This window comes from Triturus cristatus, chromosome 2_2 (assembly GCF_964204655.1).
Source record: "Triturus cristatus chromosome 2_2, aTriCri1.1, whole genome shotgun sequence".
Classification (NCBI taxonomy): Eukaryota; Metazoa; Chordata; class Amphibia; order Caudata; family Salamandridae; genus Triturus; species Triturus cristatus.
In genome coordinates, this window is record NC_140582.1 from 357,120,700 (window position 1) to 357,147,543 (window position 26,844).

At 46.1% G+C, this 26,844-nt stretch overlaps 1 protein-coding gene across 5 annotated transcripts in view; it reads right to left on the reverse strand.

The window, feature by feature from the left end:
• Positions 1-26,844, reverse strand: part of ZGRF1 (zinc finger GRF-type containing 1) — a 619,324-nt gene that overhangs the window by 473,001 nt on the left and 119,479 nt on the right. For all 5 annotated transcript variants that reach the window (XR_014978114.1, XM_085641436.1, XM_085641435.1 and 2 more), the window contains exon 6: positions 20,080-22,390. Coding sequence is in view for 4 of the 5 variants with exons in the window: in XM_085641436.1 (XP_085497562.1) it covers positions 20,080-22,390 (2,311 nt within the window). In the remaining variant the exon portion in view is untranslated. The remainder of the gene's footprint in view (positions 1-20,079; positions 22,391-26,844) is intronic.

Genomic DNA, 26,844 nt, shown 5'->3' on the forward strand with positions numbered 1-26,844 from the left:
TACATCATGCTTTACAGAGTCAGCGACACGCATTTTGTTTCTCCAACTCCCCTGATTAACTCACACTCCTCGGAAATGAGCGCTGTCATCATTTTTCTTAATTGTTCGTGACGCGCATTCCCACTTTGTTTGACAGCTTGATTCCAACCGTCAGCTGCATACCCGTCTCCTTGGTGATTGACATCCAGGCGATAGAGCACCACTGATTGGCTCTCTACTTCCGGTGTTTGTGAATCAGGCCCTCCGATTGGCCCAATTCTGATGACACTTTTTCTTCTTTACCTAACTCCGTCCAGCCCCGCGGGACCTCCGGCTGCAGGCTCATTCCGGCCCGGTTCCCCGACGGAGAGGTAGGCTATTCTGACAACCTCTGATGTTGTGTGCACACCGCCCTTTCCTTTTGTAGTTTACATTATGATTTCACGAAGGCAGTCAATTACAATTCTTCTACTGGTATGCCTGGTTACTCGTTACGGTGTCATTGTATACGAGGCACAGGTACCTTGAGCTCTTCCGCTCTTTGTTTAGACTTACAGACCCACCTTACCCAGTCTTACATGACAGGTGGCCGTTTGTGTCAGGGTTCTATCCCTATATGACCATTTTGATGAACCTATTTTTTGTACTAATAAGCACCTTGTGCATTCATTGACTCTGTCAGTCTCCCTCGCTACTAGATGTTCAGTTCACATTTTTTACACTCGCTCATGATATGCAAGTACCCCATCTTTCAGCAGTCTTGCATCTTCTTTCAGAGCGGTGTTCCTTCCTGAGCGGTTGCCAGGTGGAGGTCAATTCACCACCCAGTTTTCACGGGTGAGTGGCCATTGCTTTAAGTTATCATATTTTATTATTCATATGACTTAGCATTTGTGACCAACTTTTTCTTACACTGATTTTCTTTTGTTTAGGTGTTGTTTGAAGTATAAAGGTGACGTACACCCGACAAGTAACTTCGGGGTGTCCACGGTATCCTTTGTTGAGTAGTTCTTACACTATTCTTTCCTTTTTGCAGTAGCTAACTAGGTCCTGATGAAAGCCGAGCCTATTTAGGCGCCCTGGCTGAAACATGTTGACCATTGTCTTATGTATTGCACCATTGGTTATATTGAACTAGTGGGGCTCACATTTTTAATCTAGCATCGGTACGGCGGTGTTAAAGAGATTCCTCCTGGCCGTCCCGTAACTAGTTTTAACACACTCTTACTGCACTATTATTTCATTAGCACTGCACCCCCTACTCACACCCAGCTCTTCATATGTGGATTTAGTCCACCCTTCAGTGCAAAATATAAACATCCTTGAGCTCCTACCTCTCGTAGAGGGGCTTGCGGCCCCCAGAGAGACTGAGATTTTTCTTTGGGATGAAAATCCCATGTGATGGGGCGTGTCACCCAGGGTGAGTGAGTGATTACGTTCCTAAGGGATTGCCCTTTCACTAGGTGCATTGGGCTTTTGTTTCTCATTTCACACACCACCTTTTCATCTTTCTTTCTTTGCTATTCCAGACCTCAGGGTTTTTAGTGTCTTTAATACTTTGTTTGGGGATATAATCCTGTGCGGTCTTAAAAAATGTTCCCTCTGACCCTCCGGTATCTAACCGTTTTGTAATAGATATAAATAAGAAATGTGTCAGTTTTATTCCTGGATCTAAAGGCATTAGTCTATTTTATTATAAACGAAGTATAACCCTGTTCTAGGCATATATATACAATTGTATATTGATAACTGTATTTTAACTTGTACTTATGTAAATGTTTTTTTTGTTGCTACTTTTATGACTTAATTGTCGAATAAAGTTTTTGACTTGACTTGAAAGTAATTTTATCTCCGGACTAGTTCCACTCCTTAAGTTATATAGCTAAACACAACTCAATATTGAAAAAACGTGTAGCAATCGCACATTCATGCACAGGTGTATAATATTGCCATATCACCATATCCTTTGTAATGTTAATACCTGTAAGAAAAGAGGGGACAAAGCAACAGAATGAGAAATATCTCTATTGCGATTAAATCAATCACTGTATGATGTGCCATTGAGCTCAAATTGATAGGTCTGTACCATCTAAGGAAAAAGAAATCATTGTTCCATTAGTGACTTCTCCGCTCATTCGTCTGTGTTGTCCCGTGTCACTTCTAGTGTGAAAAGTATGTCGTTAATTTGTAAAAAACACTCGCCATACTCGTGTTACTCATAATCGAGTGAGTCCCTTATTCCAGGCTCAATAGCAAATGGAAAGTGTAAAAATTGTGAAAAAACACACATAACATGTACACACAACATACACCACGGAGTCACATACATGTATTTAAAGAAGCTCGTGCTTCATCGTTGCCCCGGCGGGGAATCCAGCCTCTAGTGAAATCACTGTTGCGGGGGAAATAATTTGAAAAGTTACTGGTGTTGCGGGTAAAAGGAGGCTTCTCGCTAGTATCTGAGAAAGTAAGTGCCAAAAAAGCACCCATTTTTTGACCAATCCTTGTCTGGGCTTATGCAGGACTCATCTTAGCTCTGTCGGACCCCTCTGAAAAACACCTATTAGTATCTGCCGCCTGGGAACCTCATGTTTCTGGGACCCGGTGCAGAAGTCCTTTTTAATAGGCTGGTGTGCACGTGCATGTACTCTCTGGAGGTCTAGCACGCTGACTTTCACAAAATGGCCGCCCTGTATGGGCCAATGTTGCATGGGAAATGGAAGTGAGTTTTCTACGACGCTACTTATAACTTCTATTCTGTAGAATTTAAAGGTGAAAATAATCATAAAAAAACATGAAGAAACCTAGTCGTGGTTCAGAGGTTTTTAGAGGAGCTTGATTTGTTCGTTTCTTGGTCATTCTACCGAATTAGAAAAAAGGTGAAAGCACTAGTAATTTATGTCTCTCGTGGGGCCAGAGCAACAGGCATTGAATAGGTGGAATCAAGCCTGTGATCAGCTGATGAATGCCCGAGTTTCTTCCTAAAGTTTATACTTTTTTAGGGAGCACATTTAGTTCTTCTTCGCACACCTTTGCTACTTCTTAAGGGGTGGGACAAAAAATTGAGCAGGAGATCATAGTTCAGTTGGATAGTTGTTCTGGTGGTTCCCCATGATGTCTAAATATTGTTTGTGTTCACCTGAAAAAACTATTCCACGGAATATTGTCGTTCAGACCTTCAAGGTGAGTGTTTAGTTTAAAGACCCAGCGTTGTTCTTTTTCGTGGAGTCGGGCTACTACCGAATCGTGGTGTTCTAGTGATTCAAGGATGACCCAGTCAAGATCTTGGACTGTATGTCTCATTTCAATATAGTTTGCAGACATTTTGGTTGTTGCCCTCTCACACCGCACATTACTTCTATGTTAACAGATTCTCGTCGTGATCTTTCTTGTGGTCATCCCTATGTATTGTAGCTCACACAGGCATGTTATCATGTACACCACCCTTTCTGAGTTGCCAAGTGATCTTGCCATTGAGTCTTATCGTTTTTGTAGGTTTTGTTAGCTGGCAGACGCTACAATTACCACACGGGTAGTGCCCAGTTATAGGGACCAAAGTTCTTTGTGTGGTTGATTTTGGTTTTCGGTGTTTCCTAGGTCGTTTATGTACTTGGATGTCCCTTAAGCTTTTGCCCCTCTTATGTGAGAACATTTGGCGTGGTATTGTCAATGTTCCACTGTTTAAGATTCGCCAGTATTTGTTAATAATCTTGGAGACTGCATTAGCCGCTACGTTGTTACACAGATTGGCCTTTCTCCCTTGGTTCTTGAATTCTGCGGTTCAAGGAGGGACTCTCTGTTGTTGTTCCTGGTTCTCTTTTTGGCACAAGACACTATTTTCTTAGGGTATTTCCTCATGATTAGTTTATCCAATAGCGGATTCGACAGTTCCTTGTAATCTTGTAACTCAGAACAGTTTTTTCTTAGTCTGAGAAACTGACCGAAGGGGAGATTCTCCCTTAGGTGGCATGGGTGAAAGCTGTCGTAGACTAGGAGATAGTTCTTGGCTGTGGCTTTATCGTGTTTGGTTGTTTTTAATTTGTTGTCCCCATCTGTGATGATGTTTAAATCCTGGAACACTAGTTTCTTCTTGCTCAAAGTGCATGTAAAATTGAGAAACTGGTCTTGTGTGATGAGCCAGAGTAGGAAATGTTGTGCTGTCTGTTCCATCACCCTCCCACACCACCAGGACGTTGTCTATGTACCGCTTCCACATTTTAATGTGGTGTCTGAAGAGGTTGTCTGATGTCAATATTTTATGGGTCTCTAGGTGGTGGACGTAGAGACAGGGTACACTAGGCTCAAAGGTGCTGCCATGCTTGTGCTGTGTTGTTGAAGGTATAGCAGGTCTTCAAAACAAAATAAGTTTTTCGGGAGAGCCCACTTACAGCACTCCATCACCAAATCTCTTGGTATGTCCATTCTTCTACAAACAATACGTTCCCTATAATATTGAGGGTCTCACTGTGTGGCAGGCTTGTATATAAACTCTCGACATCCAAACCCATGAGGAGGTGTATTTCTGAGTTGAAAGTTAGATCCTTCAGGAGGTATAGCACTGCTTTTGTGTCCTTTAAGTAAGTTTTGTTCTTCTGTACTGTGGGTCTCAGGAAGGCATCCGCAAATTTTGAGAGGGGTTCTAGAATAGAACCAATACCAGACACTATTGGTCTTCCTGGTGGATTTACCAGTGATTTATGGATCTTCGGTATTGTGTAGAAGTACGGGGTAACTGGGTTTTTATTTCGGGGATGAGGTTCGGGATGAGTAAACAAGCATTGAAAATGCAGTGGGCCTCGCCTTTTATTTGGTTAGGGCCATTTGCTTTGCTACACAATACCATTAGCAAAGCAAATGGCTTTGACTTGGTCGGGGGCAAGGCCTATTGCATTTTCAATGCTTGTTGTTTGTTGGCAGGAAAGCCTCTGGGGACTGCGTTAGGGCGCATCAGCATTTTGAGTCTCTGTCTCAGGTCTTTGGTTACAGGAGGAATGGGAGTGTCGTATTGATGACGTTTTGTTGTTATTGTTTAACTGTTAATAAAGTTAAATAACTGTCTGCAAAAAAAAAAAAAAAAAGATTTGGCAAGTGTTAGGCAAATCCTTTTTGGTACGTCTGGGGGAATCTGTCTAAAGTTCCGGAGGAATCCCTCAAGACTTTGTAAAATGTGTATCACAACAATGAAAAGATTGTCCCTTTTCTCATGAACTGAAAGCACACATGTTGACTCACTCAGCTTCATCTCTCCCTATTGATTTTTCAGTTAAGTGGTGTTAAGCTGAAGAAAGTGGTGTTTAAGCAGAAGAATATGGCAGGTTCCCGTGGAAGTGGCTTGGAAGGAATTTGCCTGACTGGTGCCGTGGAAAACTGACAGCGTGTTCAGGATGACAGCTGTGCGTGCAGGGAGTGGGGGGCTGTGCAGGCAGGGACTGGGGTACGTGCACGTAGGGGCCGGGGTTATGCGGGCGGCCGGTGCGTGTGCTGAACCAGCCTGGGGAGGGTCTCTGAGCAAGTTAAATAGACGTATCGGGCTCTTTAAATAACACAAAATATCCGGGATTTTGTTACTATTTACTGTTAATTTAGCCCTGTACGGGAACTGAGGCAGATAGGGTAGAGAAGTACGGATTAAAATCTAGAGTTTATGAGCTCACCATATGATATGATGGTGCATTGGTTAGCGTATGCAGATAATAATGAATGTGTTTGTCACGTTCGGTACCTACTTTTTATTATATTTGAGAGGATAGCGCCTGAATCCCCCCCTGTGGTGTCCTCCGGCTCCAGTTATCGGGTGAACGGGACTGCGACCGCCGGGAAGGTCGCGACTGAGGGCCTATAATTTAAATAACGATGCGGAGGCAGGGTGATCGTATAGCTGGGTCCGCCACCGTAGCCTCAGTGGCGTACGTGCGCGCGCAACCTTCTTTTATTCATTAAATACCATGTGACCTGACGCGTACGCATCAGGCGTATCGAGTCATGGTCACGACATTACATTCCTCTCCAACAAACATGAAAAACAAATTTACTCATAACGTTCCTGGCATTGGGCTCTTTGCTCGGTGTTCACGTTTATCACAACCATTGCAGAACTCAAAAACAGAAAATATGGAATAGTCTTACGTGAGGTAGTCCTTGAGACGACAGAAGGGCTCCAGATTATTCCGCAGGCGGTATTGCAAGCACCCCGGCCTTGTGAGTCTCCGGTGTCCCTGCCTTGCTCCTCGACAGGCGTCACAGCCTCACGAGACTGTCGCCCTGGACTCATTGCGGTGTCGTGCACCTCTCTCTGCGGAGATGGCCGGGGAAAGTCAGTTTCTCCAAGGCCCTCCGTGGCCGACTCCATTTCTCCGCCTCCAGTGTCAACATCTTCCACCCGATCTTCCACACGCATTGTGTTACAGGTGTTGCCCCCCTGGTCAGGGCCTGCTTCCCCTCGCTGCGGGTGATATCTTTTGAAAAATGACACATTTCTGGTTATCCTCTCTCTCCCACAAGTGGCCGTGACACAAGTTCCCTTGACGGACTCCACCGTCCACGGTTCCTTCTCAAAGTTCAAACGGAATTTGCTTCCCTGGGCTCGGTTCTTGAGCAGTACGGTGTCCGCTCGGAGGATGTTGGGTAGGGCGGCTCTTCGCCGGGCACTGACATGAGTATGTGCTTTTCGTCGCCGGGCGTCGATGGCACTATCCTCGGGAGTGTCTGGTCGCCATTCCGGATGATGAGGGATCGTGTCGGTGACTATCCTTCCCATTAGTAAATGTGCGGGAGCCACCCCGGTGGTCATGTGAGGTGTCTGGCGATAACTCCGGAGAAAGGTGAAGATGGCCAACTCTACAGATTGAGCCTTGTCATGTGCGATACATATCACTATATTGAGTGTCCGCATGAATCTTTCAGCCTCCCCATTTGCTTGCGGCCAGCGTGGGGTAATCCGGCGATGACGGATGCCCAGCGCTTGCAGGTATGCGGCGAACTCCTGGCTCTGAAAAGGGGATCCATTGTCAGTTCTTATCTCTTGCACGAGTCCATGGGCAGCCATGATTTTCTCGAGTTTTGGTATGACTTCAGTCGCACTGAGTGCCAACAGTATCTCTACTTCCGGATACTTCGAGTGATCGTCAATGGCGACCAAGGTATGGCGTCCATCTGGGTGACTACCAAAATCCACACTCACTCTGGACCAAGGGACCCTCGGCCGAGGTTCCAAGATGACAGGAACAGGTCGGGGTGCCTCCCCAGTGACCTGGCACGATGGACACGCCCGAACAGTGGCCTCTACCAGGTCATCCATTAGTGGGAACCAGAGTTTTGTGCGAAGCCTCGATTTTGTTTTCACCATGCCTTGATGTCCTGCATGGGCAAGGTCTACCACCCTCTGGGTTAGCGACGTAGGAATTACTAACCGGTGTCCTCGTAGCAGGCACCCTGTGTCGTCCTCGATGAGCTCGTCCCGAACATGGTACAAACTGTCCATTATTCGTTGCGCCGTGGTTGTCAAACTCTTCCACTCCTCCTTCGCAATGTGCCAGCTGCTGTGCCGGATAGCTTCCTTGGCACGCTGGAGACACTCATCCTGGCCTCTGGCTTCCTGTAGACTGGCCATGGAAAGGGGTATGGGACAGGATCGAGCAGTGACACACCTGACATACTCCTGTGTGTCAGCGGCCTCCTCCATTTCTTGGGCGGTAGCTTTCCGAGGATGGCGGGACAGGTAGTCGGCCGGATTCTTGGATCCGGGCTGGTATTTTATTTTACAATTGTAATTTTGGAGCTGCAGCATCCACTTTTCAATCCATGGTGGCGGCTTAGTTGAGGTTCCTGAGAAAAGCACTACTAGCGGCTTGTGGTCGGTTGCCACTACAAATGGTTTTCCATACAAGTACAAATGAAAATGGTGGCACCCCCAGTGAATCGCGATGGCCTCCTTTTCTATTTGTGAGTACCTTTGCTCCGTCGCGGTGAGGGATCTGCTCGCAAATGCCACAGGAGCCCACTCTTCTTGAGGGTTCCTTCTTTGTAAGAGGACAGCTCCCAGCCCAACCGGACCAGCATCGACGGTGACCAGGATTAGCTTGGTGGGGTCAAAGAACGCCAGGGTTGTGGCTTCAGAGAGAGACTCCTTGATTTCTCAAAGGTCTGGGCTTGTTCACAGCCCCACTTCCAGGTGGTGGTCTCCTTGGTCAGTTCCCTCAGTGGTGCCGTCAGGTTGGTCAAATCTTGGATAAATCTTCCACAGTAATTGACCATCCCAAGGAAGCTGCGGACTTCCGTGACATTGGTGGGAGCGACCGCTTCTTTAATGTCCCTCACTTTCTCGGGATCGGGGTTCACCCCTTCCGCGGAGAATGTATAACCAAAGAATTGTAGTTTGGTGCATAGGAACTCGCATTTCTCTCGGTGGAGAGTGAGGCCAGCATCTCGTATCCGGCGTAGCACTTGGAGCAGTCGTTCATTGTGTTCCTGAATGGTTTTGGCGTGGACCATGATGTCATCACTGACATTGATTACCCCCGGGACACCTGCAATCAACTCTTGTATCACGTTTTGGAATACTTCTGCGGCACTGGACACTCCAAAGCTTAGCCTTGTGTATCGCCGTAGTCCCACATGTGTGGAAAAAGTGGTGATGTTTTGGGAGGCTTCGTCCAGTACTAGTTGGGATATCCAGACCGAAGGTCCAATTTTGAAACCAACAGTCTCCAGCCATTTCTCCAATGAGATCATCTATCGTGGGAGTGATGTGGCGTTCCCGCTTGATCGCAACGTTGGGAAGTCGCATGCCGACGCAGATTCGCACCGCGCCTGGCTGTTTGGGCTTCCGGGCGACTACGATGGGGGACACCCACGGAGTGGGGCCGGAGACCTTTTCAATTATCCCTGCTGCTTCTAGTTTCTTGAGTTCTTCTTCCACCAACGGCCTCAGATGAAACGCTATCCGTCGGTGTCGTAGGGCAACCGGCTGGACCGTTGGGTCGATGTGGAGATGGATTTCTTTCCCTCGGAATTTCCCGATCCCCGGAAGACCTCCTCGAATTCGCCCAGGATGTGCTGTAGGGATTCCTGGTGTACTACGAAAGCAAATGTCAGGACCCCCAGGTCTTCGGCTGCTCGGCATCCCAGTAGCATCCCGTGGCCGTCTTCTGTGACGTATATGTTGGTGGTGACCGACTGCGTGCCGTGGGAGATGACCGTCCTGAACCGTCCACGTATCTTCAACGGGGCTTCCTGGCCATACGCAAACACTGTTATCGTTGAGGGGTGTAGAGCCGGCTTCGGGTGCAACGTGCTGTGGAGGGTGGCGGCCATGATGTTGATGGTGACCCCGATGTCTACAACTGCGGTGACATCCTGCGACCCTACTCGGATACTACATTGTGGTAGGCGTCTTGCTTTGCGGGTAGCGGTGCCAATCATGTGGATTTTGTGCACCACTCTCTCCTCCTTTTCGTCGTCATCCATGTCGCTGGGTACGGGATCTTCTTCCTTGATGTTGTTCGCCATTGGCGGGGCCTGCGGTACTTCTTTGACCGGCATACCTTTTCGAAATGATTGAATCTTCCGCATCCCGAGCATCTTTTGCCTTTCGCAGGACACTCTGCTACTGCGTGCGGTGATCCCCCACAGTATCCACACAACTTTGGCTGTCCTGGGGATGAAGTTCCCGCTCCTTTCTTGCCCCACCTCTGTGATGGCCTGGCTGACACAGCATTTACAGGTTCAGTCTTCACTGGCGCTTGAAGAGCTGCTTCCATGTGCGCCGCTCGCGCTTTTGACAGTTCCTTAGTCCGACCCATCGCCAGGATCTCCGCCAATGGCTTCCCAGACTCTTCTAGTATGCGCTCTCGCAGTTTGGCTGATGCGCACCCCTGGATGATCTGCCCTCAGATTTCTTCCATCTCGTCCCGGAACCCGCACGTGGCCGCCAGGTTTTTCAGGCGGGCGTGATACGTGTCTAGCGAATCCTTCGGAAGTTGGCGCGCTTGCCGGAAGATAAACCTCTCATAATCGCGGTTGGCCATCGGTTCGAAATGTTCATTAAGAGCAGCTATCAGTGTGAGGTGTGCTTTGGGAGTGGCCTCCGCTAGCGTCTTGACAATGTTGTGAATGTCTTTTCCCCCAAGGTGTATGATCATTGCCCTTTTCTGGTCCCTGTGGACTTTGGTGGCCTCGAAAAATATGCGCAGCCGATCTTCCCAGTCCTTCCATTTGGCTGCAATCGAAGACGGTGCCCCTTCCACTATGAAAGGTTCTATTGGCGGTATCGTGGCCATGGCTGTTGCGCAGTGCGTTGACCTCCCTGGCCTCTGCGTGCGTGCGTGCGTGTCCTGCTTGTCGTGCCTCTAGTCCTTGTGGGTAGTCTTCTTGCACCGAGAATGCCCCTGATTGATGGGCCACCCTCCCGAGTGAAACTGTGAGAATGTTGGACCACTATGCTCTTGATGTGAGTTTATTCTAGCTTTCAGCCAGTTGGGGCCACATCCACTTTGCCACAGGTACTCACAGGGTGTTCCAGGAGTTGTCTCCCCTTCAGCAGGACAAATAGGCAGCACTTGCAGGGCTCACTCGCGTTGGGGCAACATACCAGGCCTCCATTCAGGCTTGGACCACGTGGTGGCAGAGTAGTGATTCGCGCGCCTCACGCACTAGGCCTGCAGCGCTTCCGCTGGGCAGCGCGATCGTAGCGCACACCAGGCCCGCCACGAAAAGCACCAGATTCTGCCATCCGTGCTGCGCTGGGGCACGAGCGCCGCGAGTCGGTAACAGTGCTCGCGGCCGCCACACCAGCACACCACGCGTCGGCGAGGGCACGTCCCGCCCTCGTCGCCAGTTTATGTGGTGTCCTCCGGCTCCCGTTATCGGGTGAACGGGACTGCGACCGCCGGGAAGGTCACGACTGAGGGCCTATAATTTAAATAATGATGCGGAGGCAGGGTGATCATATCGCTGGGTCTGCCGCCGTAGCCTCAGTGACGTATGTGCGTGTGCAACCTTCTTTTATTCATTAAACACCACGTGACGCATCAGGCGTATCGCGTCATGGTCACGACATTACACCCCCCCACCCCACATTACCTTGAATGCGGACTGTTTACACCACGTTAATTAGCAACTGGCAGCATTGGGTTGCTGTATCATAATTTGCATAACTGAATAAAAGGCAAGCAAGGGCCGAATCTTTCGGCAGGAATTCTCTCTATGTACGTGCTGCTCATGCAAGATTTCTTCCTTAAAGGGCCGCCCAGTGTACAGAAAAAAACAGATCCCCCCCCCCCCTCCTAGTCCTGCAGCTCTAACTTACAGCAACAGTAGGCATTCTAGGATGGTACTTTCTTTGATGACGTCTTCTAGGGTTATGAGATTGTGACATTATCCACTGGTAGTCCCTTTAATTCCTGCCTGCAATCTTCCAGCACCCCTATATTCAGTGCCAGGGTGTCAGCTGCACCCCTTGCTTTGAAATTAAATGGAATTACATTTATAAAGCGCACTCAACCTGAAGGTATCAAGGCGCTGTATATTTTAAATGAGCCAAGGGATACGTGAAACTGAAAAAAGACTCCGAGCCACCCTCACCGCCCACAAGTTCTTGCTTCTGGGCAACTATTTGGACAAGATGTAAAATGTGCAAACATGGCTGCCTCTGTTCTTACATGTTTCTCTTCCTCCCATGCGGATGCGCAGCCACTCCTGCTATCAGGATGTCCATAATTAATATTCAAGAAGTAAACCGAGGTATCGTGGATCTATGCCGCCAGCTTGGAGTTTTGTTTAGCCAACACATCGGAAGCGGGTCACCCAATGAAGGATGAAGGTAAGGAAGTAACGGGGTTGGGGGAGGGGGTTTGATTAAGTTAAAACCATTTGCTTTGCTAATGGTATTGTATAACAAAGCAAATGGCTTTAACTTAATTAAAGGCGAGACCTATTGCAATTTTAATGCTTGTTCCTTACAGGTATTAACATTACAAAGGATAAGGTGATATGGCAATATTATACACCTGTGCGTGAATGTACGATTGCTGCACGTTTTTCCAATATTGAGTTGCATTTAGCTACATAACTTAAGGAGTAGAACTAGTCCTGGAGATAAAATTACTTTCATAAACTAGGTCCTGAAGAATAGCCGATAGGGATAGGCTAGAAACATATCGACCCATAGGGTGTGTGAACATTAATTTCCCAAAACACCGCATTTCTTTTCCCTGTTTTTTAACCTTGCCGACTAGGGGTCAGAATAAAGCACTTTTCCCACTATCCAGGTAATTTTAAGTACCCTCCCCCTGTAACTTCATTCCTTCACGACACCACCTCTGCCTCTCATAGTCTGTATAATCAGTGCTCCTGCGTAGTCGTTTGGTCGTAGCACACCCCATTCCGCAGCGGAACGGGAAGGACCTTATGATGAAGCATGCCACCAAGGGTTAACCCTGGTGGGTGAGGGTTTTGCGAATAACCTAAGGTTTTTTTCAGAAGAAAAAGTACATCCCTTCACTTTTTCTTGCTAGAATAATAGACTGGGTCCTTTATTTCTACATATAATTCTAATTGGAGGGCGGCCCCAGCCCATATCCGCTTTCTCCCCTCCTTTTTTTAGAAAGCGGTTCAACGACCCGGCTTTTTGCAGCCCCCGATTCACACATTTACCCCCTTATCCTCTGATTTATTATTCAACTTTTTATTTTATTGATTGAAGCACTTCTGTTTTTCAGTTTTAGTGCCAGGATGCTCCTTTTGGAGTGGTAGAGTGCTCAATTGAATTAAAGAACACCATAAAGTCAGATGCCAGATGAGTTTGGAAAACATAGCCAATCAGGACCTAGCACAGATAGTGATCAGGCACTCCCCAGGCCGAACATCTGAACACATCATCTGCTGGTCACATTGTGTCCACGCGAGGTTGAGACCCACCTGTGGTAACCATTACACAATTAATGTATGACTCCACAGGCATCAAGCAACATTACTCACTATATATGGTACGCCGGAAACCTTTACAACTCACAAGGTTTTGTATATGAGTAGAACATATACAGATTGTAGATTGAGACACTTCTCAGACCCTGTGCCTGTAACGGTTCTCCTGGCTGTAATGTTAAATTAAAGAAACTGTTCTTGTTTTATCAAACGCCTCTTGTCTTCTGTTTTTAAGGGATTTCTAACTCAAGCAACAATGGTATGGCCTGTCATTACACAGTAGGGTATGGTATGCTGTCACAATATAAAAGTATCCCACTATGTCATGTTAAAGAAAATGAGTAGTTTTCTTTGTTAGCCCCTCACCCACTCAGTTAGTGGCATGCTGATTCATAGGGTCATATTCTGGTCCCTAAACACCACTTAAGAGGGCATTAGGACCATTATATCCCCATCTCCACATATGGTTTTTAACCATACCTGAAAAACCACTATTAAAGGGATACCTTGGTTGTTCAAGGTATTTTTATTATATTTTGAAGACTCAGGATGTACTAATATTCAAAGTGCTCCCTGGAATACGGTTTGAGCCAATCCTGGTTTTTAGGGACAAGGATGAGGCCCGATGATGATGGTCTGTCTTTGTGCAGTATGGTAAGATATGGTGTGAATTGTCATTGTATTAGTATGGTATCGTATGGTCTGTAATTAATGCTTAATTTGAGCCAGTGGTTGCCGGTGGGAATCACCGCCACTCATTTGTGGGACCAGCACATATTTTTTTTTAGCAATTTTTAGCAATTTATTTTAATGCAGCCTATTTTCCTTAAAGGAAATTGGGATGAGTTCATAAAAATGTGAAAAGTTCCACAAACCTTTTTACCCTCAGTGACCACTTCCTACTCCTAAAAATGTTCTTTGTCAACAATAGTTTGCAAATGGCTTACCAGCTCCTTTGAGATTGTAGTAACATATTGCTTTACTACCCTATTTCTGTCTCAAAACATTAATACATACCATAAGGTATCAATAATTGGACAGGGCTTCCTTAACACACCCCTTCCAAATACCAATTCCGAATGGTTTCCCAAACCCATTTTAAGTACATTTAAAAAAGGATTTTAACATTTGCAAATCCCTTGATTTACCGAATCAGAGGATTTGTGAATGCTAAAACCCTTTGAGCATGACGTCCTCCATTCTGTGTGGCTATCACAGTAAGCGTAATCGCCCTCACAGTCTATTGATTCTTAAAGATTGCCTCAAAACTGGGAAAGACTGTTTGCCTGACCACCAAGGCAGTACGTTAGCAATCCCCACACTCAATGATAGTAAATCTTAATAAATGAACACCCGCGGGCCCCAGTTCAGGGTCATGCAACGTGAAGGGCATTTTTCTCATCTTAATGTATTTATCAGCTAGCACACTGCGCAGGCCTCCCTATTCACAAATAAGGCCTGCGTGTTGTGAAAGGACCAGTGGCATAACGAAACTTGAGAGGAGCCCCCTCCAAAGTACATGGAGTGACTGCACCTTTGGAGTCAGTCAGGAGCTCTTAGGCTAAGGAACTGTGCTGATTGGGCCCCCCGGAGCTCAGGCCCCCCAGCTCTGCAGGAGCTGCGGGGCCTATGTTATGCTGCTCAAAAGGGGCTGGAGTGCAGAGCAAGTGCTGCACTACTAGGCCCTACTCGAGTGTCTGGTAATTAGTTATTAAAAAAAATCTCATCACAAATATTTGTCCTACACAGACACACACGACGTGGGTGAAAGGAGCACATCTCAGTGAATGGGCACTAATATGTTAATCCGTCTAACTATTTTGATATGGTAACACAAGCCTGGTTTCCTGATTCTCATCACTCCTACTTTCACATGCTTATCACTACTGAAGAGACCATTCGAAGTATGCCTACTGATCATGCCCCTGAACAGACAGACTGTCGACTCCGTTTTACAAAGAGTATTCACACATACCAGTGCCACACTTGCTGGCAATGTACGAAGGGGCAACACAGAAGACCACTCTCCCACCCTCTCTCCAAGAGGCGCTGCTTGTCACTATTTTTAAGCCGGCAGACTCCTGTGATTCATAATGCCCACTGTCAATGATAAACATTGACAACAAAATCTTGGCTGAATTCCTAGTTAATAGAATCATTCCTTTCCTTCCAGATCTGATAAGACTAGACGAATCAGTGGTCATCCCAGGACGGAGCACGTCCCTTAACCTCCGGACCAACTTTGCCTTGATTCATCTGCTTAATTCAAAGATCAAAGTGCTTCTCGATGCCACTAAGGCATTAGACTCTCTGGAATGGAGGAACCCATTTCTGCTACTGAAAAAAAAACACAAAAAAAAAAAACCCTTCGGTGACAACTTTATTCGCTGGATTAAGCTACTCTAGGACAGCTTTGTGGCACGCATACAGTAAAATGGGTTACTGTCTGATCTGCTACTATTTTCTTGGGGAAACATGCAGGGATACCCCTGTTCCATTTACTTCACCATGGAACATATTGCCTCTAGACTCAGACAGCAGCACGCGGAGAGGGGTCTCAGCTTCAAGACTAGATGCCTATTTGTGTCACTATATGCCGATTGTGATACACTTTTTGTCAAAGACCCATCTACCAACGTCTCACCTACAACATGTAGGCGTCTTTCTCAAGTTCGAATTACTACTGGGAATATCTATTAATTGGGCGAAGTTATAGTCTTGATACTCACTCCCTCCTTTGAGGTGGAATAATGAATCTAAATGGTACCTCAGGATCTACATTAGACAGGACATCAAACCCATTCTGTAGGGCAATTATGGCAAAGCTATTGCCAAGCTGGAGGATCGGGTGGCTGATTTGATCAGGATTCGTCTAGCAACAGCTAAGTTGACTGTCCTCCCTATATTTTTGTACGTTTTTGTGAATATCTCTATTTTACTTACTAAATGCTTATTAAACAGCTGAGGTCCTGCATGTTTAGAGACACAGCATTGCTTAAGTTGGAACATCCTGATCCTTCCCTTTAAGCAGGGTGGCCACGCTGTTCTAGATTTTGGACTAAACTACTGGTGCATGCAGGTTCACTTCACACCTCATGCCCTTTCAACCACATGTTTCGATCGAGACCGACACAACCAGTCCAACCCTATTCGACACAGCTATCTGCCTGATTGCCACATGACTTAAGGCCAAGCTGAATACTGTAAGATGAACAGTCTGGTCCTGAGGATAGATTGAGACACCGGGCTCACCTTGATCAGCTTTACACTCCAAGATTATCTTTGGCTAAGAACCCACAGATGCCCTTGCCGAATGAAACCGGGGAATTAGGCAACTATATCTCCCTCGACTCCATACCAGTGGTGATCTGTAACCATCAAACAGCTTTATTCCATTTGATGATATTCAAGAGCTCCACATGCATACTCAAATAGACACCGCTCTGTATTTTAGACTATTAAAACCACCACATATACTTTTCCCTCCCCACTTTCAGCGCTTTCGACATTAACATTATTAATCGAATCCCTAGCCTAAAAGAAAAGTATTGTTCTGGCTATTTTCTATTATACAGACAGCAGCACCCTTGTGCTGCTCTAGGACTCTGGAGAAATGGACTACTAGGTGGAGGACCCACTCGACCGATGAACAGTTACTGCTGTACAGCGATCAAAACTTTCCCTCCTAACTACAGACTGTGGCTGATCCATATAAAATTTTTGCACAGAATATACCGCAAAGCAGCAGCACTCTTTAGGTTGGATCTGCGAGATAATGCCAACTGCATTAGATGCAATGGCCCAGCAGCAGCCTTTCTTCACTTGGCTTGTCAGTGCATGTCAATTGCTAACGTTTGGGTGGAAGTGATGGGGTGCTCACTGTTATGACTTGGGATTGTTATCCCAAGTACGGCGCTCCTAGTCTCACTGGGATACACTTCGTTCTCAGTCTGGGAACTTGTTGGCTTGTCTGTGCTACTGACCAAGAGAGGAGTGGCAATTCATTAGGGAAGCGGCACCCACACACTCACACTACAGGATTGGCTAAGATGTAGCTTACTGTAATGAAGAGATGGATACGTATTGGGACTTGATGTTACCCCACTCTTGGCCCAGGAAATATATGGAGTTCATTCTGCGGATACCTCATGCAATGTCCTGGGCTGCCAACAGTTGAAGTATGCGAGCCTGCCCTCACACAGTCCTAGATACTCCTGGTTGATGCTGGGCTTGACAACTTGCAGACCTCATGCAATAGGGGCCTTGACCATGTTTATCACTGCTACTCCCTTTTATGATACTGTTGCTCCTATAAGGTTGGCTGTAGGTTTCCACGTATCCTCTGTAATAAATTCCGGTTGTTACCTCATGCTTTCCTCTGCCGGGGTACGAGTACTGCTGTATATAACTCCAAAGTTTCAATGAATAATATGCATTAATAAACTCTTATTGGATGCCCTCTGAGACCTGGTGCCTAGACATTGGCGATTCCCCTGCAACCTTGTCTCCTGCAACACGCCTAGATACATGGTTTATCAAGGACCTTTCGCAAGTTTGCTAGGGAGCTGGGTATCCCCCTAATATGGCCCAGTTGTTTCTATTGTGCGTCCCTCAGTCTGTAACAATTTGACCACCCTATCACAAGATAATGAACAAAATTTCAGGTCCCTATTTCTCGATCATTGTGGATTGAGAGCGTGTAAATGATGGGTGCTGTGGGCATATGTTCAACGTGTACTGATGTTTATAACTCAAGGAATGGCCTTTTGACTCTCTGATTGGTTTGCCTCACATTGTTGCTACTTTGAAATTAGTAAGCAGCCCCTTCTGTCATGGGTTGGATAACCTCCCTCGGCCGTCAGCTCAATCGCCCCGGACATGGCAACGTGGAGCACATCAGACAGTTGGCTTTTCCAGCCATGCAGAGTTCCACAGACACAGCTTTCTACATGATACACTGAACTCTGCATCCGTCTCCCTTCACCTGGCCTAGGACAGTGAAACTGAGGGACAGATGAGACCCTAGTAGCATGGTTGCAGCAATGGAGGTAGAAGCCAGGCCAACGCAGCTGGGGTAACTGGAAAACAGCAAAATTACTCCTGCCGGTCCCTGCAGCAGTGAAGAATTGGTGTCACTGGGGGACTCGATGGGGAATTAACTTAACAATAAGTTACCTTAGGTCCCCAAGCAGTATAGTCAATGCCCCTGGGTCACTCAGCAGAGTATAAACCAGTGATGCTAATGTTAAGCATCAGCGACAGGCAGGAGTTTGTATAACCATAAATGAAAACAATGCATCTCCAAAGCAGTAAATAGAAGCTTCTCTGCCTGTGCACTAGAATAGAGGCACTCTTTAGGCGGGTGGATACACCTATTGGCTAATGAAAAAGCAGCATGACAGTAAAGAGGAAGTACTCCAAGCCAATCAATATTAATTTTCTTCCTATTTTTTTTGACTCTCAAATAAGCTCTAGACTCAGCTAAAAAGGTCTGTAGTCGCACCTAAAAACGAAGAAAAAACAACGAGTGCAAAATAACGGACCATGCCTTACCCTGTTGATTTTCTCCTTTAGGAATAACCGTCAACTGAAAAAAGCACGGTAGATTGCAACACTAACAAGAGAGCCGTTTGCCTACATTGACTCACAATAAGTAAAGAAAAAAATAATCATGACATGGTTCACGGGCATTAACAAGTTTTAACTTCGCAAGACAGCAATAAAAACACAACCAACCAAGCTTGCCATTCCATAAACCAAATATATGCTGCAGTAAGTGATAAATACATTAACAAGTAAAAAACAGAGATTGAAAGGTACAAATAAAAATAAAGAAATGAATTGCGAGAGAAAGAAACAGAGAGAAAATGATATGACGACATTACAACTGTACTCAAATTGTTTTTTGTGCAAATATGGTTTTGAAATGTGCAAGGGCAATGCCTTTTATGAACTCCATTATCAGGATGAAGATCAATTAAATGGATCAGATCAGGTTCCCATAAAAAGGAAAAAAGCAATCTGCATAATGCTGCTCTAGTAAAATCCTTGCAATTACACCTGAGGCCACAGAACCAGAATCTACAACCGAGGCCACAGAACCAGAATCTCAAAGCCCATCAATGCACTCAAACATATAACTCGGAATTAATCCCACCCAGGGAATGCATGAACTTCAGACAGAACAAGTCGGAAACAGCGAGAAGCAATCTCCGCTCACCGTTTCCGACTTCTGTGGTCTGCATTTCATGCATTAACTCGGACAAATTCTGAGTTATATATTGGAACTTCACACACATCAAACAAAGAATTTGGCTCTCTGCTCTGCCATGAGCCGGCGCAGCTGGTCATGATACGGCCTCAGAAAATTGGGAAGGTGACTATATGTTAAGTACATGTAACTACATATATGAACTGACAATATATATATCTATAAACATGTATCGTTAAAGCAGGTAAATGTGGAGTTAAGCACAGTAAGTCCATATCTAACTTCACAATGTTTCGGTAGTTGATGTTTTGGTATGTACATATTATACCATAGCGAGTATGTGTAAACAGATGACATCCTATCAAGGATCCAAATCTTTACCACTTTTGTTTTTACCTCTCACCATTTATTTTGAAATCACAGTTAGGACACTGAAGTAAGAATAAATGTTATGCCTGCATATAGCAATGAAGGACATTCAATGTAATGCTGTTTAGGCTTTCATTGCAGGTTAAAAGAATAAGTGATAAAACGACAGATACAAAGGAATACGGCAAAAAGTAATAGAGACAAAGGCAAAACTAAAAAGAAAAGAAATAAAGTATAGGAAGTGGGAAAGAGAAGCAGGGGAATAAGCAACTAGAGAAAGAGCATATAGGAAAGGAACAAAGAAATGAAGTCGTGTAAAGGATGAACATAAAGAATGATCAGAGGACACTGAAAAAGTAAATGAACAAAACTGTGACTTGAAACTCCTTCATTATACACTGGTTGTGCCTATCCACTCTTAAATGTATACTGGGGAAAGGAGCGGTCAACACTTACATCTAAATAAAAAAGGGGGAAGTGAAAATTAGGTAGTATACCAAGCAGAAATTAGAGAAAGGGATTTCCTGAAATTGAAACTGCTGCACAAATCAGCATACAATGTGCTCGAGAACACTTATAAACAAGTATCTACCACAAACCTTCCATTCCTCGAGCATAATCAGAGCTCGATTCAACACTGCTACTGCCAGTCACCACACCCATGGTTTCTTCTTCCAAGTGCTTCAAGCTTTCTAAGGCTGTGCTATGTGCACCAAGAGACCTCAGAAGGCCAATGCCATTTCCAAGATCAGGAAATCTGGCTGATGCAACAGTACTTTCCATATCTTCTTGGACACGTAGCAAATCATGTCCTCTCTCCACAGCCGGTTGGGATGTTGTGGAAAAAGCAGGCATGTCTTTCATTTTATCTAACCAAGTACTTGCTACATTGGGCTCGACATTAACATACTGGTGCAACTCAGATGAATCTTTAGCTTCTAATGGCAGTTCTACTACCAAATTGTCTGATGCAAGGTTATTATTTTCCCAAGAATTCCATAAAGAACCATCTACATGATTATTACTTTTGGCCAATACATCCACTTCCTCAGGCCCTTGGCTCAGGACCGATGTGGTTTCTGAAGTAGAAGAAATTGATATGGGTTCAGCTTCGGCCAACTCCTCAAACTCAGATTCACAAGGTCCTGAGCACACAGAAGGTCTGTCGCAATCATCATCCACTAACAAGGGGCTGTCAACACTCACAGAGTGGTCATCAGCATCGTTCTTGTCACCTGTGCTAGTTGTTTTGATCACATTTGTGTTCTCTACAAAATCTTCTGTTCCTGAAAGTGAATAGTCAACTAATGAAATGGATGCTGGAGGGTCTTTTCCACTTTTACGCGATTCTGGAGGAGTTTTTAAAATATGTGGGGAATGTAATATGTCCTCGATCACTGTGGATACTGAGATACTATCCCCAGCCAGGTTTTCTGCAAGAGGAAGGCTTTTGGTAAGACACTGTTCTCCCTGACTGCCTCCATTTTCAACAGGATCTCTTTTACTAGTAAGGTCCTCATGTTTGCCCATTTCTTCTCTTGAAGTGCCTTCTGAACTGTGTGTAGGCATGAGGGTTGCTGGCGAGTCTTCCTCTTCTGTGTTATCAAAATCAAAGCTATCCAGCAGATTAAAAGTGATCTCTGAAAATTCATCATCTGTATCATTGAAGCCATCAGATACAATACATTGCTCCTTAACCATTCCACCTGCAGATTTGTTTGGTGGCTTTTGGCTGCTACAACTTACATTTTCTGAATGTGACCTGTGCATTTGGTTGTTGTCACACAGTGACTCATTATCATTCTTTCTATAGCAGGTATCTGCCTTGTGATCTATCCGGTCACTAAATATTCCAGAGCTTCTAACATTTTCACTCATGCTCACATCGGTGAGAGATTCTTCGGTATACATTCCTTCAAGATTGATACCTAGTGATGAGGAGCATGTAAATGTTTCAAGTTGCATGTTTATATTGGATTCAAATGCTGTTTCTGTTTTCCCTTGGAGGTCATCAGCGTAATGTTTGTAGTTCAAAGGATTTCTAGCAGTCATACTGCTCATGGGAGAAGCGGATAGCTCATTGCCTATATTGAAATCTTTGTATATCTGCCTGTGGTTGTTATCCAATAATTTTTCACTAGTGCCCTCCAAGAACTCTTCTCTTGCATTAGAGCCTGAAAAATTTCCATTCACACTGTCAAAGTGGTCATGCCTGGTTTCATCTACCAGAGTACATTTATTGTTATTGCTGGGTGCATCCTCAGACTGTTTAGGCAAATACACATCCCATTTGCTTTTATGGGAAATCGATTTAATCACTAAATCGCCTGATTGGCATTGTCGTTGCATATTTTCTTTGGTCTTCCTCTCATCAGGGATTATAAGGTCAGCTGCAGTTGTGTCGTGGTGTTTGGAAAAGCTGTTTCTAAACTCCGAAGTTCTCACTTCTGTACTTAACATACTCGGTTTGGATTTTAAAAGTGCTAAAATCTGTGCTTTGCTCCGTATATGATGCGAGAATCCCATTCCCCCATTGGATCTACAGGACTCCGTTGAGTGCAAGGTAGTTGCTTCAGATCGTTCTTGCCCAGTAGTCCCTACAATAGCATCAGAATTGCAGTGCTCATCATTCAGCGTCATTTGTTCTACGGGGTCAACATGACTGGGAGAGAACAGTGCAGACAGAGACGTGGCCTGCCCATCATCAGGCAGAAGGGGCAACTTAACAAATGCACCAACTTCTTCCTGAAAATTTGACTGCAAGTTTTTGCCATATGGGGCAGCAAATAAAGGAGACGTATGGTAGAGCTGTGACAGCAAGGCAGTGCAAGGCCGTTTTGCAGAAGAACTGCTGGATACATCACTATGATCCACATCTTTACATGTAAGAGGGCGCGGTCCAAGAAAACCCTACAGGAGAAAAAAGAGAAATACTAGTGAATAATTTGTTATGACCCATAGTTAACTTCAGGAGAGCAAATGGTAAGGGAACAGCAGTAATTGCATATCTTTCTTAATGCACAGTTTCAAAGTCAATCTTCCTTTTGGCAGTTCAGAAACTGAAACATGAAATGTAAATCAAATGTTCTGAAAGTGCTGGAGCAGGTAGTAAAAATTTTTGTATACCCCCCCCCCCCCCCCCCCATTTTGCATGTTTATATTAGTCTGAATAATCAACTAATAGTAATCTTATTAACTTGTTTTCAGTGAAAGACTTACCAATTATATTAACAAAAGAATTACACGTGGGAATTGCACTTTGCATGGCTAAACTAATTGTAAACTAACATATGTACGCTTACTGTGAGAAAGTGCCATCTTTCTTGCATGGTATGCCCCCACTTTTTGCTGAATTGCTGAATGTACTTTGACTGAGTGTGCCCTGGACTCCTGCCAATCAGGCGCCCAGGGCCTATGTTCCTTCCCTAAAAAAAAATAAAAAAAATTGGCAAACCCTGGCCACATGTCAGCCCCTGGTAAATGGTACCCTAGGTACCCAGGGCCTTGTGACCAGGGAAGGCCTCTAAGGGCTGCAGCACTCATTGTACCACCCTTAGAGGCCCTGTACCCTTACACACACACACTGCCTTTGCAGGCTAAGTGTTTGGGTGCAAGACAAAAACAAAGTCGACATGACACACATCCCTGTGTGCCATGCCCATCACCTACACTGCCATGGCATACATCAGCCACCCCTCTAGCTGGGCGCCTTATGCCAATGATGTGGGCACAGGAGCAGGAGCCCTGTGCCCCTACAGTACCCAGGTCCATTCCTGAGCACTGTAAGTGCAGTGCTGCCATTTAAGAGTACATGGTGCTGAGCGCTCGTCAACCACGAACTCCACAGCACCATAATGACAACACTGAAGACTGAGAAGTTTGGTATCAAACTTCTCAGCACATTAAACCCACACTGATGCCAGTGTGGGATTTAATGTACCAAGCACCCCAGAGGGCATCTTAGAGATGCCCCCCTTAAACCTAACCTACAATCCACGTCTGCTCTGAGGCTGCCTAGGCTGCCACACAGCAGACATGTTGCTGGACCCCTGGGTAGGAGAGCCCCTGCTCTCCTGGACCTGCAACAATGCACATCCTGGGCGAGGTGCTAAATCTCCTCCCCCTGGATGGGCAGGGGGAGGCTTCAAAGGCATGCCGCCTCTGTGAGCTTCCCCAGGCCACTGCAACCCCCCACTCTGGCGGGAAGCTTTGGCCGGAAACCCCAAATAAGGACAGGGGATGTGCCAGCCTGCCAACCCCACCCCTCAGGTGGGGAAGGCGAGGTGAAGCACATCTCCGGGCTCTCGCCATCTTGAAGATGGGAAGCCCTACCCTATCAGGACTAGGCTACTGCCCTCCTCCCACAGGAGAGAGGCAGGATAGGGGGTGTACCCACCCCAGGACAGGGACCCATTGGTTCCTGCCCTTCACCTACCTGTAACGCAACTAAATCTAGTATTTAGGGGCACCCTGAACCTTCCTTCCCCAGATTCCAGATTCCAAACTACAAAGAAGAGCAAGAAGAAAGAAGACCTGCCCTGCAGCTGCTAAGAAGGGGAAGACACCAACTGCTTTGGCCCCAGCCCTACCGGCCTGTCGACCCTCGAACCTGCTGCTGCTCCAACCCGGCATCTCTTGTGGCCAGCAACCTCACAAACCCCGGAGGACCTGGCTACCTTTTGGCTCTAAGCCCCTGGGACTCCCATGAGTAGAGGCTCTACTCAAAACCTATTTCTAATCCCTGGCAGCAGCCCGGAACCGCAAATCCAGCACACTCTGCACCAGCCAAGCCTGCCCAGTGCCGGAGTGAACAAAGACCACGAGGACGACCCCACGGCGACTGTGACCACGAGTCCGGCACCCAAGGACCTCCCTCGACACTCCTGAAGAAGCCTGCAGCCTCAGAACAAGGTGCCCCCCCACCGCGATCAACAGAGGGTAAGATTTCCCGACACCAAAAGGCACCCCTGCACGCGGCGCCCCACGGCCCCCTGTGCCCAATCCCGGGGTACCTACCTATCCTCCAACTACCCAACTTACCTCTTGAAGTGGTGGTGACACCTGAAGAATCCTCGTCCCCGAGCTTGCAGTCTTTTTCGAAACCGGAGATTTCCCATTGAAATCAATTGAGCACCCGAAGGCTCAAAAGCACCCTGCACCCAGCCGCCCGAGTGGCCCTGGCAGTACAACCTCTACACCTACCTACTTCCCCACTTGCCCTGAGTAAGTGACTAGGAGCCCAGCTCCCACAGCCGCGTGGCTTGCCAGTCAGCAGCCACTAACCAAGGCCCCCCTATCCCTCATAGGATAACATTGGGCCTAACTCTCTCTGCACCCGGCCGCCCTAGAGTCGCTGAGGGTGAACCAACTGTACCTACCTGACCCTGGGGGACCCCCGAGTCTATGCCCAGAACCTCAACTCTGCCAGTCGAGTACTTACCCTTAAACCGATAACTCTATTTTCCTCATAGGATAACATTGACTGGCTTTTTCCTGAAATTTCTTCTGTGTGGACTTTTCAAATCTTAAAATATTCACCAAAAATCAGCCGAGTAACGAAAACGAAATTACTCACCTGCTCTTAGGTGAGCTCCCAGTGCTGGATCTTGGTGCCCAGCACTGACTCTGAAAAATACTTACAACTGTACTTACCTTGACCTACGGGATCCAAATCGGAGGGAACGCTAGGTGTTCCGGCGGGTGCTGCGCTTTGATGAATGTGTGACTACAAGTGCGCATCCCCCTCCCTGGGTCCATGGTGTGAGGCAGATCATAGCCATTAACACTTTTTTCTTCAGAATTCCTGAAGTCTCTCCCGTAACAAGAACCGTGAGTCTTTTATTAACATCACTGCCAACGGTTGGGTGCACCTTAGCGTGTGCATACCACCGGGGCAGTAAGGTCCTGATGAATGCCTGGTGAATCATCTAAAAATGGCAGAAACATGTTGACCAAATTTTATTCTTTTCACTATTAGGGTTAACTAACCAATATTTGGTATCTAGTTATCATACCCTTTTTAATTAATGCTAGGTTTACAATAATAAAGGTTTTTGGTTGAAACCTAGACATTTTTTACATTCACTTTGCACATCACATTGCACCATCACACGTGACACTTCAATCACCAGCTCCGCTGTAAACAGGCGTTGTAGCACACCGGGGAGGTATTAGACCTCCCTGGTGGGAGTCCAATGATGAAGCATGTCACCAACCAGGTTGGTGAGTGAGGACTCTTTTAACAAACTTTGATTGTTTTGGCAATATAGGCTCTCTTTCCCTTTCCTTTGTAGTAGTTGTTCTTTCCCATACTCTTTTGTTGTTTATCATAAGTGACTAGGAGCCCAGCTCCTACAGCCGCGTGGCTTGCCAGTCAGCAGCCACTAACCAAGGCCCCCCTATCCCTCATAGGATAACATTGGGCCTAACTCTCTCTGCACCCGGCCGCCCTAGAGTCGCTGAGGGTGAACCAACTGTACCTACCTGACCCTGGGGGACCCCCGAGTCTATGCCCAGAACCTCAACTCTGCCAGTCGAGTACTTACCCTTAAACCGATAACTCTATTTTCCTCATAGGGTAACATTGACTGGCTTTTTCCTGAAATTTCTTCTGTGTGGACTTTTCAAATCTTAAAATATTCACCAAAAATCAGCCGAGTAACGAAAACGAAATTACTCACCTGCTCTTAGGTGAGCTCCCAGTGCTGGATCTTGGTGCCCAGCACTGACTCTGAAAAATACTTACAACTGTACTTACCTTGACCTACGGGATCCAAATCGGAGGGAACGCTAGGTGTTCCGGCGGGTGCTGCGCTTTGATGAATGTGTGACTACAAGTGCGCATCCCCCTCCCTGGGTCCATGGTGTGAGGCAGATCATAGCCATTAACACTTTTTTCTTCAGAATTCCTGAAGTCTCTCCCGTAACAAGAACCGTGAGTCTTTTATTAACATCACTGCCAACGGTTGGGTGCACCTTAGCGTGTGCATACCACCGGGGCAGTAAGGTCCTGATGAATGCCTGGTGAATCATCTAAAAATGGCAGAAACATGTTGACCAAATTTTATTCTTTTCACTATTAGGGTTAACTAACCAATATTTGGTATCTAGTTATCATACCCTTTTTAGTTAATGCTAGGTTTACAATAATAAAGGTTTTTGGTTGAAACCTAGACATTTTTTACATTCACTTTGCACATCACATTGCACCATCACACGTGACACTTCAATCACCAGCTCCGCTGTAAACAGGCGTTGTAGCACACCGGGGAGGTATTAGACCTCCCTGGTGGGAGTCCAATGATGAAGCATGTCACCAACCAGGTTGGTGAGTGAGGACTCTTTTAACAAACTTTGATTGTTTT